Genomic DNA, 16969 nt, shown 5'->3' with positions numbered 1-16969 from the left:
TTTGAGAACTTGATCTGCCGTTCAAAATTGAACCTGAATGAATGATCACTCTGAAACTGTAGACTAATGTATTTAAGCATGTAATTTCGATATACTTATCATCATATACTCCAATCATCAAATTACAAGTGAAAAATGGTGTAATTTATAACTAGTACAATAAATAATTAAGTGTATTTTATAAGCCTATATGAAAATTATAAAACCGTGAGAATGTGGGTAGTACAGATGTAACTTATTTGTGTCGCGTATACAGCAAAAGTCGCTTCAGAATAGAAACGGTTGATAATGTGTAGTAACTTCGTTAAAATCCTGCTTATTCGTTATTGGCGCTTGATTAAATCATATCACCCATTTTAATATTTATCTATTATTTTAGTTTCGATAAAGCTTATTGCTTTGTTGAATTATACAATTTCATAACTCAAAACAAAAATTACAAAGTTGCAGTTCTTTTCGAATTTTACACCGAAATAATTTCATCAGATTATTGTAAAATGGAAAAGCAAAGTTTAACAATACCCTATTAATAACAACTTTTACTTCGTACAGGTAACGTCTAAATTTGACTATAAAGTGAAGATAAAAACTAAAACAATAACTGTGCGATGAATTCCAGTTCAAACAGCACCGTTTCTTCGATTTTGGAGTTTGATTTGAGCACAATGCCATATGAGAAGTACGACGAAGCTTCCATAAATATTGTATTGAAAGTTTGTCAAGCGATTGAAGCAATTCTCTTTGCAATAACAATGTGGATATTGGCAAATCTTATTGTATATGGAAATCAAGAAAAGAGATGGGAAAAGAAGCCAGGGGAGGGTATTTTTGGTCGTACAACAGTATATATATCTGTCGTTGTAACGGTGGCAGCAATACAGCAAAAAAATACAGCAACTTCGGTGTTGTCGTAGTACTGATTCTGGCCTCTTTTGCCGGAATTTGTATTTCTACAATACTCAAGTCTAACGATGCTTTTCCACAGAGATGCATTCTTAAAATATTGATGTCCTTAATTATGCAGCTCCAGTTTATGCTGCACAATTTCTCGCGCAGCTAGTTTTTCTTGGATTGTTCATTTATCCAATTTTAGGAAGTCAGTTTCGAAATGAAACAAATCAAAAAACAAAAATTTCTAGGCTTTTCTATGTACTAATTGGTAAAAAACTGAACGACACTGAGAAAGTCATTCGTAGTGCGACATTACGCACAGCTTTGGCTATAATATCTGATATGGCTTCCGTGTTTGTAGGGTCTTCAATTTCTGACAGTTATCCTGCAGTATTGGACATCAATATTTTACGAAAACGTAATTTGTGTGGTGTTAACTTTCAAAAACCCTGGACGTATTTTTACATCAATATTCAGAAAACCAACCCGCATCAGAAAAATGCAAGTTTAACATTGATGAATGATGACAACAATTGAGATGGACAAATTGACCTAATTTTACCTCAAATTTTCCTTCTTAGATTGTTGTACTGTTATCTTGTGTTTGGCTTTTAATAGAATCCGTAATACTGTCCGTCGATATCAAGTAATATTCAATGAAATTGCCTCAGCAGCTATGTTTCTGTTGTATCAAGCGCTGGTATTTCTAGAGCAAACTGGCTGCTCAAAAATCACAAACATGAATTTATTTACTTCCGAATTCTTTGCTTACTGTTTTTTTTTATGCTTATCTTATTTAGATGATTTATTTCATTAAAATATCATTTTTTACTCACGCACGGATTAGATTAAAATTAAAAAATAAATTAAATGAAGGTTATCTTTAAAAATTAAATAAAAAGATAAATAATATTGTAGTTATATTGACCGTGATAATTTTCTTTCAGCATTGAAAACCTTTTATATTTTTAATTTCTTCTTCTATTTGGCCCCAAACACGTTGCAATCAATTATTACCTTTGTCGATACGTTTAACAAATACCCATAAACGTTTTGTCTGGTCCCGCCCAGCAACACTTTGTGACGTTATTTTATGTTAGGTTAAAGCGTTTGGTACGTAAAACTGGCTCATATTATTTAATTTCAATCATATTTAAAGTCAATAGGTTTGATATTTGGAAACAAAATATTAAGGTTGCACATTATCCCAATTCCTGTTGAATAACTCACCTCTATGGGTCGCTAACGTTCTGTCAGAGGACCGAAGATGTGCCATTTTTTTCACTAACGGGACTGTAATAGAGAAATGTCACAATCGACTCATGTCTCTGGGTTAGGAACATTTTGACGGGTCTCTGAGTTGTAAACAATTTCGATCCCGACTCCAGCTCCGAGAAAATCAGATTGTTATGAACTCTTAATGATTTTTGAATTTCTGAGATGATGTTGACTTATTTTATCACCATTGAAAGTCTGCGATTCCGATTCCAACTCAAGAAAGTTTCAAATTACGGATAATGCTCGGACTCTAGTGAAAACATTCCAGGGTCTTACTCCGCGGCACAAAAAGTCAACGTCAATCATCAATCACCAAATAGTCAAAAAACAATAAAACCAAAACACGATATAAAATCGGGCAATACCTTTAAATTAAATTTAAAATGTGAGACGTGTATGTGCATAACCACAGTGCTTTTCCTACAAAACTATGTTTTTAAAAATACTCGCTGACGTGAAATGGTGATGCTTCAGGCCTAGTTCAATTTCATCATTTCAACATGAAATTACCGGCGTATAATAGCCATAATATATTTTTTCTGATGTACCTCGTCTGATGCAACGTACAGTAAATGTTCATTTTATCAGTATAAAATCATTTTGTTTTGTTGAGGATTAACTAAAATTATTAAGAATATAATATTATCATAAATATTCGGTATATATATATAGGTTCCATTACATTTGAACCCGCGTACATTTGAACCCATGACAATTGCACCTGTATGCTATTGCACCTACGGAATTTTTTTTGTTTCACGGATAGTTAAACCCATACTAACCCTAACCCATGGGCTTTAGCACCCGCATATAGATTGAACCCGTGGATATACGCATGGGTTCAAATGTACGGTCACCATATATATATTGCATTTATATTGTATCTTTTTTATTTAATAAGTTGATATTTTCATGCTTTCGAATCGTGAGTAGATACATATTGCATGTATTGTGGGTTATTTCAATATCGAAATAAAGTTGAAAGCGATAAGTATTAAAGGTAAATAATGTTTTGCAACAATTTGGCTGTCAGTAAGAAATTAAACCTGAATAAAACCAAGAAATGCAATCACTTTGACGTTTAAATTTAGGAAAACATTTTTTCTACAATTTTTTGATTTTATCCATCACCTGAAGATTTAGTAGCTCGGGAATTGGGGTCGTAAACAAATGCCCAACTACGTTTGCGTAAGTATCTGAATATTTTATTTGGTTAATAACGTAATTTTCCACAAATTCTTCTTCTCCCTACGGGATTTGATCAATTTGGTAATAATATATGTTGAACCCAAATTAGATTCCAACTTGAAGCTCGGCTATCATTTATGGTCGATTGGCGCTAAATATATCCGGATAGAAGATGTGGGGATTATTGAAGAAGGACAATGCTCAAATAAATGAACAAGAAAGTCAAACCACTAGGCAAATGAGCTTAACTTAGGATGAAATAGCCCTATTTTCAAAGCCGTCCCCTCAATAGCACATCCATCTGGTTCACACGTAGTCAAATCATTTTTACTTGCTATAGGAATAAATGTTAGGTTATGCTCTATGAATAAAAATAATAGGAACATACCACATTTCAATCGACACTGATTTGCAAATTCCGTTCGAGGTTAAGAAACCTTCGAAGTTTTTTGATTTATCGGCAGTATGAGGCAAAACGGCTTACGTGTCAACGTCTCTTTAGTCCTTTTATTCTCATATTCATGTGACATAGTCTTGTCCAAATTTTACTATTGTTGACAATTAGATTGATGGACATGACTTGACCCTTGTATAAACATCAGTACTGGTAATTGCAAGACGCTGCAACGAGTTTATTAGGCAACACAGTGGGCAAACGTCACCGTGGCGATTGAATAACGCTTCACATACGCAGTGCAAAATGTATCGCAGTCCTAAATTGACAATTGTCTGACTGAATGGGCACGAAATGGGTGGACCGTTTGCTAACTACAGTATTTTGCCCGCGAACAATGGATTTCAATTTTCCAGTGCTAATATATGGGACGCACTCTTTTGCTAAGCTAGAGCTTGTAAGCTATTATTTATTATTTTTCAAATTTTCCACGGGTCCTACGGGGACCCAATACTTGACAATTATATTTCATGGGAACACCTCCATTAAAAATCGGTACAATTCCATTGGAATTTGGCTGGGAATGAGCTGGTCATATCAGTTATTTGACCTCTGTCCAATTTATCTCAGCATTACTCCCTTGTTCTCATAATTAATTTTATACGATATACTAAATCTATGTGCGTCACAGCTCATAGTCGTTATTTGACAAAGCAGGATTGGTTTAGACTTGGTAATTCTTAGTGAGCGATCGAACTCTAGATATGGCCCACGGGTCCGTAGGTTGACGGATCCTGCTGTACAGTGTCAAATAAAAATCAATATTGAGAGATCTTTGCCGTTCATGAGCAGTGCAATGTTTTTTCAACGATAAATTAACAACCACTAATTAAACTTTCTCTAAATCCAACCCCCATTCTCAAACCAGTCTGTTCCACTTTACAGGTGCGTCCGCCAACACTTCTAAATAGAACCAACGGCACATACAATAGTTCATACATATATTTAATTTTATTTAGATTTAACCACAAACATGCAGCAGTACCAACATCGAAAAATGCCATTGTTTATTTTGAGATTTTAATGGAAAAGCGCAAGTTTTAACTGGTCCGAACCGGTTAATCAGAAATATCATTTTTACCATGTCACTGAGTGGTTATATTGATGGCAACATTTGACTGCCAACACTTATAAGTTTAGTCAAAACCTTGGTGTAAACGGAAAGACCAAAATGGCAGCCACATTTAATATAAATACAATAATAGTAGTAATATATTTAAGTAAAATTGTGTTAGATAATTTCAGTAGTAGTGCACAACAATTTATTACCTTCGGAGGTTTTGCCTATATAACCAGATGTGATATTCACTAAACTTTGCGACTTTTAGAATCATTCACTTCCATTGCTTAGGAAATGGTCTATGAAAATGGAATACTTCTTTACATTACACCAAGCTTAGAATTAAGCACATTTCTCTATGAATAAAACAACTGAAAGAAACAGTTTTATCAATGAAAGAAAGTATACTACTTATAGTGTAATCTGTGAATCATTAATTCCAACCTTGTGTAGAGACTTAATCCATCATTGCCAGATCGAAAAAAAAGCTGAGCCAATGGTGCCGGCAAATCATTCAGATAGTATTCAGATATGGCAAATAAATTGGTAAATTTTCCAGCAATAAACCACATCTCCCAAACTAAAGTTTAGTTAAAGACTCCAAAACCAATACACATAGTCCAGAAGTGTATTCTAAACAAAAAATGTCCTATTTTTCCAACACCTGTCTCAAGATATGGGGATTGAAGCAGGACTTACTTCACTTGCGCAGTGGGAAAATAAAGTCACTGAACGCACTTTTCGTAACTTTGAAAAATATTTTGTTTCAAATGTTATGTGTCCATTATCCAGGATGATCATGCTTGAGAGACACAATATGGAAAATAAAGTATTCATTTTGAAACAATAGAAAGCCGGGAATTGATTCAAACTCGAATGTGAATATTTCAAGTTTATTTATTCCAAACCCAATTTCAGAGAGCTTGGACAGAACTATCTGGGGGGAAAAGGAGCCTATATTGATGCACATTACAATACATAGACAATAAGACTTGAAGATTCAAGTAAACCGTGATCGTAATCTAATGAACTAGAAAGGCATGTAAAAAACAGAATCTGATGATGGCTCATTTTTTGAGACTTCTAGAATTTCTTCATAGAACTTGATTTAAACGAAATTTGAAATGAAACCATCGCAAAGGTATAGATAGTCAAAATTATGTATTTTTTCTGAAATTTTCCATTTAACAGATCAATTTTCTAAATATGATCTAGAACATAGGTTCTCAAAGTGCTCCGTGGGACAATCCCCAAGGCTCCGCAAGCGATTCATTCACCCAATAAAATGATGATTCACTAATTTTGTAACTTTGCAAAGAAGCAATAAATACATCCAGGTCATTAAATAAAGAAATTTCAATTTACACAGGAACATTATTCGGTAAGTAGCAATGTGTTTTTTTGTTTTAATTTTTTTAAATTTATTGTGGGGCTCTGTGAATATTAGTCAACCGCTTCGCAGGCTTCATAACAACAAAAGTTCGAGAACCCTTGATCTAGAATATATTATTACACACACCCTACCATTCAGTTCATTAAATTACTTCTATGATTTACCTGAAATTTCAGTATTATTTTACACATCGTTCTTTCATAAATTCCCCTTTTCTACTTTGTCAAATTCTGAGGTATTGGAACTTTACTGATAATAGAAAATCACAATGCCATAATATTCAACTGGTAAAATGCTATGAACTTCAACCCGAAGACAGGCTTACTAGTTACGACCATCACACTTGTGGTATTCTGTGACCTCTCATGGCTTTCTGTTGTTGAGACATTGAAAAAGAAGGAGTAGTGGAGGATGTGCCAGTTGGTCGATGTCCAGTCAAAAGTGGGTGAAAATGTCTTTGGAAAAATTAATAATAAACCTGACGACAAACGTCAGCGGCATTCCCACACACGGACAAGAAGATCAACACTACCAGTTATAACATAAGGTGCAGTTTTGTGAACATCTAAAAAAAATTTGAATTTTTTTAAACCAAATATAAAACACGTTAAAATACGAGTTTTTCAAAGCAATATACTCAAAGCGAGGTCAAGCGTACTCATTCGCTTAACAAGCGTACTCACTCACAAAGTGAAGGGCGACCACCAAAAAGTGAAGAGCTGCAAGGCTATAAAAAAATATAGTGTGGAATATCTCATCAGTCATTGTTTCTAGAATAGTGGACTATTCAAACATAATTGGATTGAGCTGGTTTCGAACCAGATACTTAAGAGTGCATGGTATTGATATTGAACTAGTTTGAGAACCATTACACCATGTTGTACTAGTTGTCCTTCACCATGCATCTACATTTGAATACTTCGAAATATGTAAAGGAAAAAAAGACAATGTTCACTTACCTAATGTAGTAACAAAATGCTCATGGGCAGCAAGAGTTTTGTGACATCTTTTATTTTTAATGTCCCATACTCTCAAAGTCTTGTCGTCAGAGGCGCTGAGCAAATACTTTCCTCTTGAGTGAAAAGATAAACCGCGAACCCAATTGTCATGTCCCGTAAGTACGAATACACATTGTGAAGTTGAAACATCCCAAATACGAATAGATTTATCCCTTGATCCAGAAGCCAAAAATGGTCCAACTTTTGAGTCTTTTCTAGTCTGAATATAGAAATGTGAGAACTAATCAATTGAAGATAAGTTGATGATATGTAGTAAGGCATACTCAAAGAATATTGCATCTGGTGGGTACATAGGCGGTATTTGTATAAAATTTGAGTTTTGTTCAAACAAAGTGTTTCATAATTATTTATACAATAAATAAATTGAATGGATGGCTTAATGACAACAAAACGTTAAAGAATTCAAAAAATTCACCAATTCTCACCTCAATTCCAGCAGCCTCACAAATATTTGGAAACGATGTAGCCGGAGCCCATGATATACACTCCACAACATGAGAGTGCTCTCGCAATTCAGCTTTAGATTCCGCTGTTGAGGTTACCCAAACTCTCACCTATTTTTAAAATATCAATTCATAAATCATAATATTAATGAAACTAACATTGGGCCAGAGAATGCTTTTAGTCTAAGTCGGTGTGAACCAGGCAAGGCACAGGGCGATAGCTAGACAAGAGGGAAATGTTCACCATATTTTCGAGCTGTCTTATCAAAATTCTATCTCCCCAAGATGAATAGAAAATGCTATCTTGAGTCTACATAACAAATTAGCTGTGATAAAATATGTTGGTAAATAATTCAAATACATAAATAGTTCCATTTAATGACGTACCGTTTGATCATTAGATGCGCTGGCAAGTAAAGTTCCATCAACATTAGGTCGAACCATTCGAACCCAATCACGATGCCCAAGATATGTTTTAATGCAGTACCTGTGTAACAAAAAACACACGATGCCTTGTATTAAAAATAAGCTTAAGACAATAAAAATATTGAGAATGAAAGCAGAGTATTGATTTCCTTCAAGGAAATATAACTATTATTTTCTTGAAAGGCCATGTGTCAAGTTAGGCACGTTCATCAATGTACTGGCGAGCAAAATCCCAGGAGATAGTGATGCACACTAAGAATAATATACCTCTTTCAGTCACTGGTTGGTTATAGAAACCCTCATCAATCGTATCCATGAATTGCAACCAATGATGTCCACAAATAATCGAATATTTCAATACATTCAAAATGAATTATGTTCTATGTACCGGTAGTTAATTTTTAATTTTAAGAAGAATCTAAAACAGTGGTTCTTTAATTAATGATGGGGCAGAGACAACTTTTTTGAGAGGGCGCGGCTTAAAAAGTTTGAGAACCAATGATCTGGAATATTTCTATGTGGAAAGATATAATTCTATTCAAATATGTCCATCCCCGAGTTTGGAACAGTTTTGAATAATATACCATCAAATGCAAAATAATGAGGTTTCACAATTCTCCAAGCCACACAAAATAAATTTTCAGATGTACCCAAGAATAGTCCCAATTCAGATTATCAAGGTTCAGTTGTATTTAGTTTTTGCTTCAATTTTGAATCGTTATAGAAAGAAAATGTTGAAATTTAAAGTGTTTTTTCAATCCATACCCTGTAGCAACCTCCCATAGTTTCATTGTTTTGTCTCTACTTGCTGATATCAAGTGATCCCCGTTTGGCATAAACGTAACTGATGAAACATTATGATCATGTCCTGCAATAGAAATTACAATTATGTTACATTTATTATCCCTACTACACTATCAGAAAGAATTAACCTGATATAGTGAAAGAATGTAGGATGTTATTATTTGGAAGATGTCATTTTTCTTAATAACTGATAAGTTAAATTTTTTATTTTCCATATTATGAAATTCAAGTCAATATATAACAATTCTAGAAAATCACCTAACTGAATTGTTTCGATTAAAAAAAACAAAAATATTTATTCAGGATATTTATTGAGTTGAATTTTATATATCATATTTTATATCATAAACTGCACTGTAATTTGAATTAGTTTCTGATCTACCCACAACTCAGAAAGAATATAAAAGCTTGAAGGTTGTCTTGTATCCATATAATACAAGGTTTTCCATTTGTTTATATAATATTATAATATAATCGAAATAAATTTACTTTCATATTATCATTCATAATAAGCACAAAAACCATTGCTACAATAATATTTTAATTCGAAAAGGCACAATGCTATCCATTATCGAATATACACAAACAAAAGGATTGAAAGCCCTTACTTCCAAAGCAAACTAATGGTCTAACAAGGTCAAAAAGGTTACTCTTATCTAGGAAAGACAATATTTCAATGACATCCAAGTTACTTGGCTTATTTATGCACAGGTTCTGATGATTAAAATACAAATACTAGAACCTGTGGACATGTTTATATCCAAATAGTTCAGTACTTTGAAGAGCTATATATAGCCCACGGTGACCGTACATTTGAACCCATGTGTATATCCGTGGGTTCAATCTATATGCGGGTGCTAAAACCCGTGGGTTAGGGTTAGTTTGGGTTCAAATATTCGTAAAACAAAAAAAATCCATAGGTGCAATAGTATGCCGGTGCAATTGTCGTGGGTTCAAATGTAATGGAACCCTAGCCTGCTACATAAAAAACATAACATTTTTGTTAATAACTGCAGTGCAAAACCAATAAATTTTATATAAAATAGCAATTTCATCTGTAAGAATTAATGGAAATTTTTTTGGTTTGTATTTTGTTTGAACTGAACTCCTTGGAATCCTCAGATAAACGTCAATTTTTACTTTTTAAACAATATAACTTGTTCTTCTAGAAATCCACCATTTTTAAATGTTATAAATCACAAATTATGTTACCCAACAGTATTTTCCTGATTTGGTTTGGAAAAATTCATATGTTACCTAGAAATTTCCGTAAGAATTAAATACATAAATGTGAAGTGGAAATTCAGTGAAATCAGTCCATTTGAATTGGAAACTAAAATTATTTGCCTTACAATATTCCAGAGTACCTTATAATATTTTACATAAAATTTTAACGTTTTTATTATTCTGAATTGATCTTTCATGCACAGTAATTATGATTCGAAATTGATTTTTATATATTTTCATAATTTTATTAACAAAGTCTTAATTTGAAAAATAATTTTTAAATAGGAATTATTATGAAGATCCTAAACACTGATCTTGTTTCATGCAAACAATATTCCTAACGTTAGTTGCGTCACCTTTTATTCTTTATGCAAGAAACAACTCTTTTCACATAAATAATTTAAACTAACGGTGGGAGTGTTTTCAGCAGGCATATAGTGCAGGCAAATTCTACTATAGTCTATAACACTTTCAAATGGTATCTCTTTCAAACACCAATTCACGATGTAGGTATGCATATGATTATACATTTATTAAAGGTACTACGTGGAAAAAAGATTTTCAAAGTGTAAGCATAATTTGAAGAATATCGGGGCCGGCCAAGGCTCAAATATTGAAACTATTTATAAATCTTGGATATTGATTACATAATATAGTAGTAAGTCATGTTTGGAGGAGAAAAGAAGTGGAATATATATATGACTAGACATAAGTCTGACTGCATATCTGATTTTAAATATACCATTTGCCAATTTCAATTCATGATACAATTGTTAAATTACAACACAGTATTAAAGCATTTTGTACGCCCCCTTTAATTTGAGACTATATTGTGAAAATTTCTCACAGAACAGATTAAGAGAAATCTTATTACTGACCCAAATCCGCAGTCAGTTCTGAAAATTAGTAAATCTCACTTCTCGCATTGATTCATAAATTGATTGATGTCAGTCATCAAATAATACATCAGTCGCATTGACATTATTTTATTCATGAATATTAACTGAAAGCAAGTGGCATCTAATGTATTTCTTTACGAATCTTTAATTTGGGATATTATACTAAATGTAAGAATATAATATGGTCTTTTAAAAACAGTACATAGTTTTTTTCAATGCGGCGTTTTGCGAAAAGGATTTTCGGACTTTGCCCAACTCCGTGTGTGAACTGTAACAACTTCAAATGACTTCAACTTTATAACCAATATTCAACCAAATCCTAAATGTATTTGAATACATAATTAGTTTCAAATATATCACATCATGATAGTATCTAAAAAAACTGAAAAATTTATTAACTTCCACTGATGTCTTACCATGTAAAGTTTTTGTACATTCATAAGCGTCAAAGTCCCAAATCTTGATTGTCATATCAGCAGAGCAAGATGCTAAAATACAAACAAAATGATTTGTATCAAGGTAATTTGTATTATAAGGAAGGCATGAATTTAAAAGGATGTATGTACATAAGCCAAATTTAAAAAAAAATAAAGGATTTGAAATTGCTAGTATTATAAAGCGCTAATACTAATACATACATACAGAGGAATTCTGAAACAAATGTTAGGTAGACACACACGAAAAGTCACCTCAGTAAAAAAAATTAAATTTTAATGCTTGATGAATTTCTTTATATTCATTTATATTCAAATTTTGGAAAGTTGATATGACCAACGTACAAGAATTAAAGGCTGTCAACCTCTTTTGATGTGAAATGTGAGTATTCGAGCAAGGTGGAAATAGATTACTAAAAGTAAAATCTAGATACATTGAGTCCAAATGTTGGATACAAATGATATTCCAACAGATTGTATATTTCAATTTTGATACAGTCTGAACAACGCCAACTATTGCACTCAAATAAACGTGACAAACCACTCATAGGTTTTCTAAATTGTAAATGATGTGAAGAGCAGAGCAAACCATTGTGTAAACTGACCTACTGGGGGTAAGACGATCTTTGTTTTTGGTGAATCAAGTCATATCAAAATTGATACTAACCTAAAAGTTTTCCTGAACTGTCAAAACTAACATCTTGAACAGAATCTGTGTGTCCTTTCAATGTTTTTTCAAAATCACCGTTTTCATAATCCCATACCTGAATAAATATAATCAAAAATTCAAATGAGATTGCAATAAAACTGATTGAAAATTAAGAAGGTCAACTTTACTTTTAGATTTTACTTTGATGGCATGTCAGGTGAAAATGTTGGGTTAAAAACCCATGCCCACCATCTCACCCAGAGTGTAAAATTAGAAAAGCAATGCAAAAATGGAAAGATTCTGGTCCCTCAATCTATGGTAGCTCCTTACCTAGCACATAAGAATGTATATATGAGGAAATTCAGACATCTGTTGAAATGTTAGGTATGGTAATTATAAAAACTCCTACTGATTTTGCTTAGAGAAGAAATCTGATAGAAATTATGAGAATACTTTTTTGTGGATGAAATAAATGAATTCAAAGACAAATAGTATTTGCTAAATATAACCATGAAGACAAAAATTGGAACTAAGGATATCCGAAACAAATTGAATATATTTGAAATTAGTGAGATTCAATATAATAAATACATGCGTGAGCTTAATGAATGGTTAGAAAATACATATTTAAATTTTATTTTTATTTTAGGCATTTGACATTTGATGCTCAGACGTAAATAGACTTAAACCTCCCTTCACTGGAAAACCTTTATCAATGTGAGCAGTGCTTATTCTAAATATTCTGTATAGACTGTATTACCTAATTCAATTTCAATAAATTCACACATTTCTGTAAATTTGATTTCTGCAAATTTCTCTGTTGAACATGATCCAACAATAAAGAATATATTCAAAATTCAAGAATATTATTATATATATTATTTGGGATAATAAACTATTAGATTTTGCCATTCATGATAATTCACTTTCGTTATGATTATTAAACAAGAGAATCAACTACAAAAGTAGCAATAATTTAATAATGTGCTTTTGATTTGGTTTCTGCGGGACTAACTACTCATCCTTCTTCTATGCTCAGGTATGCATATAATACTTCCTCAGCACTTGGAACGAAACGTTACAGAAATATATCTGTGATAGTAAGCAGCAAGACTTAATCACTAGAAAAAATTAAACAAATATTGAAAACTTTTAGCTGACCTTTATTGTGGTGTCCTCAGAAGCAGATACAAATACTGAATACACAGGATGAAAAACTACTCTCGTAATCGGTGTTCGATGTCCGCTTAATGAGTGACGTTCCGGTGGTCGTGGTATCCATTCTGCCGGATCTTTTCTATCTCTTGGGACAATTCCATCTCTACTTTCATTTTTTAATTCATTCAATTTGGATTCCAAATCCATGACCTGAATATAAGAACATTTTAAAGATTAAGATATTAAAATAGAACTTGAAATTATACGGCAATGAAAAAATCTGCAACATCAACACAGTATGTGATTAAATGCGGCCACAATTGCTCATCATCAAAACTATAATGAGAATTCAAAAATATTAAACAATACTAGGGATATCCAAAGCAAGATCCAAATACCAGTAGATTCGAATTTAGGATTACCGGTGATAATATTGTTCTTTGAGATATGTTTCTTTTAAGTATTGGGCAATATTATTATTAAATTAACCAATCAACACTATTTTTATCTCTATCTTTCTGTATTTTAATGTCAAATTATATGAATAATGACTTGAAAACAGTGAACTCACTGTTGTGTGGAAGATCCTATCTGATATTCCATATTGAAAATTATTTTGCTAAATAGATTCTGAATCCTAAATCATTATTTTGGTCTTTCTTGATTATTACCTTTCTCTGTAAACGAACAACAGATGTCCATTTCTTTTCCATGAGTCCTTCATATTTCTTGTCAATATTTTCAGACTATAAAAAAAAAATAGCTCATGATTCAAAGGCCAACTAGCAATACCAAATCATAATGAGATGATCCACACTGGGACTAAGAAACAAACCTATACAATCAAACAACTAATTAGATAAGACTTATCAAGTTTTGTTTACCTTTTCCAGTTCCTCTGACCCATTGGTAGCAATATTCATTACTACATTACTGCAATACTATTACTTTAAATCCATGCACTGGGACTTCAAAATTCGAATGATCATGTGGAAAACTCATGTTATCAAGGATACTTTTTAATTATCTATATTATAAAATATTGAAAATAAGAAAACTTACCAAGTTGGCTTCCATTCGGAAGGCATTGAAGGCTTTATCATACCCATTTGATCGGAGATATTCTGATATGGCATTGTTTCTGAAAATATAATTATTTGTGTAATTGAAGCGAGAGTGAATGTATCGCACAAATGTCAGAATGTTACCACAGACAGAACGTAACAAGGATTAAAAATGTTACAGCCATTTTTATGCAAATTCAAGTTTATTTATTTTAGTAGATCATTAGATCTATTATTAGATCAAAATTACTATACTGGGATTTTAAGACTAAAACAGTTGAAACGTATCGAAGCAAGAAGTACAGAAGTATGTCAGATACCGTAAAACCGGCTAACTTCGGATGCCTTGTAACTTCGGATGAAATTTTCAATCATTCATATCTCAACTAAATTTCGTCGTATTGCGCTTCTGTCGGTTTCTATAGTAAGGCCTTACATATCTGAATCTGCCGTAGCCTCCAATCGCTCGATTTGATTTTTTATCATTCAAAAAATCATATTTTACCAAAAAAATGACACCGTTTTTTCAAGCGGCTCAAATCGTGACTTCTACAGACGCTACTTTCGTCAAATCACCGCCAAGCGCTAGAGAGCGTACACAATGTATACAAAAAAATACAGTGATCACAAGGTGTCGTACGAGATTCGAGTGAAATCGATTATTTTGATTTAAAAATTACATCAAAATATCGACGTTTTGATGATTACGTACAGCGTGACGTCAACGACGCAAATCCCTTTCTCTCTCTTCGTAGCCGACGTCACTTTGCGTAGCTCGTGCGTTACTCGCTGCGACATTTGAACGCCAGACATCGCGGCAGTTTTGTGAAATTTAAAAATTATGCTTATCCATGATCCTAGTCACTATATCCTACAAAAACATCACTATCGTCTCAGTCATATGTTGTTTATTTAAAAATATGGGTATGCATACGCTTAATGCATATGAAATTTGTCGATTTTTGTTTTTGCATACTTCCTCCGACACCGATAGATACCGTATGCAATAAATTAGGAGTAGTTAGTGAAATATATACGAGTTATAATAAAGGACACAAGAATAAATAGTTAAGTTTCGCGAAGCGGCAAGAGTAACGTCACGTACAAACGTCAGTATGCAACACGCAAGACGGGTCGTGGCGGCGTAAGGACTATTCAGCGACGTTGTCACGCGTCATTGCTTACGCAGACATTTCTCTCTCACGACGAGTTGACGCAAAGAGAAAAGTGGCCATCCGAAGTTAGATAATTTTAGAATAGACGAATAAAGACAATAATTTCAATGAAAAAAGGCTTTGATGGATATGGAACCGACTTTATCAAGACGAGAATAGCCACAATGTATTATATTCCAAATTTGGCTTAAGTTGAACAACATGCGGCGGAGATATTGTTCAAAATATAGTGAAATCATCCGAAGTTAGCCGGTTTTACGGTACTTCTTTAGCCAGTTGGGTCTGTAGGTTGAAGTCCTGGATCGGAATTAATCATTTGCAATTTTTTGCAGATTTACTCAGGTTATAGAACATGAAATTTCAAGAACTTACAGCTCATCTCGTTGTCTTGATGATAAAACCATTTTCACTGCATGCCGAAAGTTGTCTCGATACTGCAGTATTTTCTTACTTTACTGGCGATCTAACTTTACAGCTTTAAAAACTATCTTTGAATATTCAATTATGATCCATACGAATTATAATTTCTACAGAATTACAATTGCCTAAAGGAATAATAAAGCTTAATCTGCAAATTCAAAATGGCAGATTCTGAGATTATTTAGCAAAACTTTGAAAAAATGTAGCAGCTTAACGCAATAGCAAAGTTTTAGATATGCAAGTTGAATCGTTTGCTCCAAACTACCAACCGTTTTGTTCCAAACATATTACTATCCATGTATGGTTATGTAAGACATATTAATTAAAAATCAAATACGATTCACTTCCAGTTTTCACTAATCCTGTAATCCGATACATTTTACCCTTTAGCCATTCAATTCAACAACCCGTGGATATAAAGATATCACAACTTACTACATCGCAGACTGTTGGGCCAACAGACTGAGATGTGATAACAATTACCAGTCACTTTGATTGAGGATATTCTGACAGCAGTTAACCAAAACTGCAAAATTGTTATTCAATGACATAAAAATGTTACGGTACTGTGTTATGGTAATGACACCAAACTGCCATATAAACTATACCAAAAAATTTCGAGTATCCGCAGTAAATGCAGCTTCAGATTTTGGCTCACTCAGCAATCTGGCAATTGTCGGATTGTTGTCAACGTTATAAACCATACGACAGATTTGTGGTAAACTAAATTATCGTTAAATTCATCTTTTGATACTAAGGTGGCATTATTGAAAATTACTTTTAGCAGTGGATGTCCTCCAGTGGTACTAAACATAATACAGGGCGTGACTCAAGCTGTCGTTGCATTATCGCACAGATACCGTACCCCAGATTAAACCGAAACAAAGCAATCTTTCCAAAAATATAGTGAAAACGACAGTCAATGTGTCACGTGACAAGTCAATCTACACGCTTGATTAAACATGACAAGGGCAATGCCATCTTGAT

General features: G+C 33.0%; 1 protein-coding gene across 1 annotated transcript; it reads right to left on the bottom strand.

Annotated features, from left to right (window-relative positions):
- Nucleotides 1-4735: 4735 nt before the first annotated feature.
- LOC120344301 (platelet-activating factor acetylhydrolase IB subunit beta-like) lies at nt 4736-16148 on the bottom strand. The gene is made up of 11 exons (XM_039413446.2): nt 15935-16148; nt 14386-14464; nt 13995-14069; nt 13327-13533; nt 12184-12280; nt 11499-11570; nt 8918-9020; nt 8114-8213; nt 7709-7837; nt 7224-7482; nt 4736-6829 (listed from the first exon to the last, which is right to left on the bottom strand). Exons 1-11 carry the CDS (start codon nt 15964-15966, stop codon nt 6756-6758), a joined length of 1227 nt encoding a protein of 408 aa, XP_039269380.1. The 5' UTR covers nt 15967-16148; the 3' UTR covers nt 4736-6755.
- Between the last annotated feature and the right edge of the window lie 821 nt (nt 16149-16969).

The sequence above is a fragment of the Styela clava genome, chromosome 1 (genome assembly GCF_964204865.1).
Source record: "Styela clava chromosome 1, kaStyClav1.hap1.2, whole genome shotgun sequence".
NCBI classification, from domain to species: domain Eukaryota; kingdom Metazoa; phylum Chordata; class Ascidiacea; order Stolidobranchia; family Styelidae; genus Styela; species Styela clava.
Note: the sequence above shows the minus strand (reverse complement) of the source record. Positions and strands in the feature narration are given on the sequence as shown.

Coding starts and splice junctions, on each gene's coding strand:
- LOC120344301 (XM_039413446.2), bottom strand. CDS start 15,966: ATGGTTTTATCATCAAGACAACGAGATGAGCT. Junction 12,281..13,326: donor CTGAGGACACCACAATAAAG/GTCAGCTAAAAG, acceptor ATATTTATTCAG/GTATGGGATTATGAAAACGG. Junction 7,838..8,113: donor GCGCATCTAATGATCAAACG/GTACGTCATTAA, acceptor TTTTAAAAATAG/GTGAGAGTTTGGGTAACCTC.